Source organism: Gavialis gangeticus, unplaced genomic scaffold (genome assembly GCF_001723915.1).
Source record: "Gavialis gangeticus isolate Ggan-Ray unplaced genomic scaffold, GavGan_comp1, whole genome shotgun sequence".
Classification (NCBI taxonomy): domain Eukaryota; kingdom Metazoa; phylum Chordata; order Crocodylia; family Gavialidae; genus Gavialis; species Gavialis gangeticus.
Window position 1 is genome coordinate 9,833,283 of NW_017729009.1, and position 4,569 is coordinate 9,837,851.

Sequence of the window (4,569 nt, forward strand, 5' to 3'; positions counted from 1 at the left end):
GCTCAGTCTGGAAAGATGCGTCAAGTGGGCTTCATCAGAAGTCTCCCTCGGTCTGACACTATTCAATGTCTTCACTAACTGGGATGATGAAACACTCATTCGATTTGCAGACCACACCAGGCTGGGAGAGGGTTGCAAGCACTTTAGAGGATAGGGTTAGCATCGAAAAGATTCTCGACAAGTGCATGAATGAAATGCCAGGCATTTGAACGAAATGAGTTTCAATGAAATGTAAATGAATGAAACGCATGAGAAAACCAGCAAAAACGATCAGAACTCTAGAAAACATGACCCATGAGGGATGGCTGAAAGAACGAGGCTTGTTGAGTTTCAAGGCAAGAGAGAGAAGCCACAATAAAGTCTTCAGACAAGTACAAGGCTGCTGTAGAGAGGAAGGCAAGCTCTTCTCCATGTCCACTGGGAGAAGTGAAGAGCTTAAACTACAGCAAGGGAGACGTAGCCGAGACATTAGGAAACCCTTTCTAGCAGCGAGGATCATGAAGCAACAGAACAAGTGGCCTAGGGAGGCCAAGCATCATTAAAGGCTAAGAGCAGAGGACAGGCTGGGTGGCCTCCTCCAGTCCCTTCCAGCCCTCCTGTCCGACTGAGCACCCGGCGGGCTCTTACTGCCACGAGATGGCAGCAACATCCTACTGTATCCTCATTTAACAACCACATCCCTGAGAGCCGTTTTGACCACCTGAACCATATTTTTACAGAAGAATCTACCTACAACCCACCCATCACTAGCATGTGTGAAGGCAGCCATGTCCTCAGCCCTGCTGAAATCCCAGAGGCCCCTTGGAAAGCTGCTTGTACTGATGGATCTAGTATAGCAGCAGGGCGTGGCAGTTTTGTAGAAAGAGCTCCTCAGTCAAGGGAAAGCATTTTCTAGTGGCCACAGGCCTGGACCTGGAGTCAGGCTCTCTAGGCAATTTCCCTGCTCTGCTTCTGGCAAACAGTGCAACCCTTGGGCAAGACACTTAACCGGAGGGTGCCTCATTTTTCCCCATCTGTAAAATGGGGATAACTTTCTGACAGAGGAGTTCATACAGCACTCAGAGAAGATGCTATAAGCTCTCATTAGGATTAGCTGCTTTGGAGATATGACTCAGCACAGACTGTCTTCATGATCCTACCTAGACAATTCAAAGCAAAAGATTTCACGCATGTACATACCTGGGACAACACTTGCTATCTGCATTTAATGTCACCAATCCTGGCTTCGTTGCGAATCCAGTTGTGTTCTGGTGTCAAGGGCTCTTCCAAAAAACATTCTGAAGAGCAATAGAAAACCACTCCAACAAGGCGCGTTTAACACTTAGGATTATTCTAACGGGCTACTTTCAAGGCTTGACAGCCCATTCATCAAAAAAAACCATGTCACACACTAAACTCCAAGTGCATAAACAAAATGAATGTTACCTTTATTTGCACGATCCAGCGTTATCTCGAATATTGTCCCTGTTCAGTGCTCGTATAAAAAAAGAGAGATGGCCAGGATTATCCGCAACTATTGCAAGCCAGGAATAAGGCATGCATAGTGTACGGACTTCAGTTAGCTGTGTTTTCTTAGCCAAGGACTAGTTTATTACTTATCCTCTACTTTTCTTCTCTGCTAAGGTATGAATCCATATTGCAAAGGACCAGATCAGCTGCTGGCTGCAAAGTTCAGTCCTTTTTGTGGGAAGATAAATAATGCTGGAGCGGGGTCTTCAGACTCTGCCTTCGGGCATTGGAAGTAGATTGTTTCCTGGCCAACCTTGGTCTGTTGTAAAAGCTTGCCTGAAGTTGCTGCATCTCAACCAGCAGCTCAGGGACTGGTGGCGGAGTGACATTTTGCAGGTCGGCATATTGCATACAGTGGTAGACTCTTGCCTGGATCGAACGAAATAAGGCTCATTGGGAAACATTAGGAAAAGGGAATTTCTGTACGTCTTGCTGTTGGCTTATAGCACTCATGAAAGAAAGAAAAGCAGCAGCTACAAGGGATCGTTCCACCCCTTATCTTTGACCTCGCACCCCGAGACTCCCATCATCTTTAAGATGCAGAAGCTGCCCACCTTGCTTTCAACCTCTGCTGCTGGCTGGGCCCAGCCTGCAGTTCCTGTCACACCCCTGGTGCATGCCTCTTTGCTGTCCCATCCCCTCACCGTACAGTGGCAAAGCCTTCTCCTCTACTGCTCCCGCATCTGAAATCGTCTTGCCATTGGTAAAGACTGAGCATCTTGCTCTGAGCACTGAGCAGTGCAGGGCCCCAGCAGGAAGGAAGTGGCTTACCTGATCTCTGCTGATGTATGTCTTCACGCTGGGGAGGAATTCAGGCAAGTGCCGCCGTGCTTTCTGTTTGTAGGAACATCCCAGGATCTCGCTCTTCTGTCATCATTACATTCAAAAAGAGGTTTTTGCTAGTTCCCCCAGGTAGGACGCTTCCCCCAGCCCCCTCCACACTGCCCCTTGCAAACAGCCTGTGAGACCACCACACTGCTCCTCACCAGCTTCTCCGTCTTCTCCCACTTTTGCCAGGTGGCCTCGACTTGGTCAATGATTCGCTTCTCTTTCAGGGATGTTTCTCCACCGGTCTTCTGTGCGCCTAAGCTGAGGCCTGCTTTTTCATGCAAATACTCCATCAGCACGGACTGCTGCTTCTTCAGATGGCCTGTCGACTGCATAAGGCTCTGAGTACGTCTGGTGCACAAAGACATAAGAGGAGGACTGCACCTTCGCTGCAAAACTACTGCTCCTCTAGGAGCAGCCAGCCAGAAGGGAAGCACTCCCTACTCCCTGAGCTAGGATTCATTTAAAACAGATGCAGTGTTAGGCCTGCACAAATAAATAAGAAAGAACATGGACAGCCTGGAAAATAGCCCGGACTCACCATTCTTCCCTCCTCAGGTCTCACTCCTACCCCTTACGCAGCATTTCCTCAGCCCCCACCCAAAATCCCAAGTTTATGGTGGGTTTAAAAGCAGAAGAGCTAAACATCTTGCAAGAGGCCAAGCTCTGCATCACCCACTCCATGATTTGAAAAGGAGTCCCTTGAATGCATGCGAAGACAGAGCCAAGGCTATGAGAGCTACCATCCGAATGGACACGTGATCAGGGCAGCTCTGGAAAAGCAGGGACTGCATATAATTTAACTGAGACATTGCTTATCTGTCATTTGAGCAGAATGGGTAAAACCAGGGAAATTTACATCCAGGTTAAAAATTGCAGGCCTCATAAAGCACAAAATACAGCCCTAGTCACACCACTCAGGATTGGCAGAGAGAGAGATTGAACAGATACTTCCAGTAGATCAGGGCAGCTGCAGGGCATACGCTCTCTAATGACTTAGTTAATGAGTTCTTTTAGCAGTCCTTCTCCTTTAACTTCAGAGCTTCCAGTTCAAATACAGAAAAGTAACCCAGCGTATTGAAAGTTGAAGTGACCCAGGGAGAGGTTAATCCCTTTGCAGAGATTAGTGCTAGAGAAGTTTTACTTAAATGTGACCATTCAAAGACATGCTCCTGTTACACTCACTTCCAAAGAGGAGAAGCGCCTTCGTTGAGCACTTTCAGGGTCTGAACAGAACCAACTCTTCGGATGTCCCCAGGCACCTTAGCTGCGTTCAGGTGCTGCAGCCTGACATCCCATACCGACTGCCCAAAGGTCCCTGCCATCAAAGCCAGAAGAAAAGAAAAAGCTCAGGAGCTGTGGCTGAATGGATAGGCCATTAGTAACTGCCTGGCTGCCCCCTTGCAAATCACAAGCATTGCTGGGGCTCCCCAGCCCTGCAACGAGGCAGGTTTTACATGTGAACCCATTTATAACAAACCCATGGTCACCTACGTGACATGAGATGTGTCATTATATTGCACACACACGTGGTTTCACAGTGGTGAGAGGGGTAGAACCACAGGCACATGCACTGACAGCCTATCTGTGAAGGGGAGAGCACGCTCGGTCTCCCTTGGCATCAACAGGAGGTGAGGATGCTCAGGAAGTGACAGCACCGAGCCCACCGTACCAAAGACACCTCCAGTGCCAGCCACAGGTAACAGGAGGAACAGCACACGGGCCAGCCCCTGCGGTGCGTCTACCTTTGCAAGGTCTTCAGGGCAGTGATCATCTCTGACTACACACATATGTAACTTGCCTAGCACAACAGGAGCCCAATCTCAGCTAAGGCCTCCATGTGCTAACACAACCCAACATCCCTGCCCCGCTGCCCACCCTCAGGCATGCTCCTGACAAGCCCTCTACACTGGGGGTAGCGCAAACCCTGCGGCCATCATCGCGGGAGTCTTCAGCCACCTGATTTCAGGCACACTAATCCAGGACTTAAATTATTTCTAAGGACAGAGTCTTTTTCATGGGTTCAACTGCAGTTCAGCATAATGCTGAACTGAGAGTCAGGCGCCCCTCCTCAGTGCAAATACAGATCTGCCAGTGTGGAGGAACAGCAATTAAATTAGGAAGCCTGTTACAGCTGCAACAGTAAAAGGGACACGTTTCGCTAGAATTAGACTATTTTGGTCACAGAACCAAGGCCATTCTCTAAAAAAAAAAAAAAAAAAAAAAAAAAAA

At 48.5% G+C, this 4,569-nt stretch overlaps 1 protein-coding gene across 1 annotated transcript in view; it reads right to left on the reverse strand.

Annotated features, from left to right (window-relative positions):
- Window positions 1–1,410: 1,410 nt before the first annotated feature.
- EFCAB8 (EF-hand calcium binding domain 8) overlaps window positions 1,411–4,569 on the reverse strand; it is a 27,027-nt gene continuing 23,868 nt past the window's right edge. The window contains exons 24-27 of the mRNA XM_019509960.1: window positions 3,523–3,655; window positions 2,496–2,688; window positions 2,281–2,376; window positions 1,411–1,878 (exon numbers count right to left, since the gene is read on the reverse strand). Of these exons, the coding sequence (XP_019365505.1) occupies window positions 1,672–1,878; window positions 2,281–2,376; window positions 2,496–2,688; window positions 3,523–3,655 (629 nt within the window). The 3' untranslated portion in view covers window positions 1,411–1,671. The remainder of the gene's footprint in view (window positions 1,879–2,280; window positions 2,377–2,495; window positions 2,689–3,522; window positions 3,656–4,569) is intronic.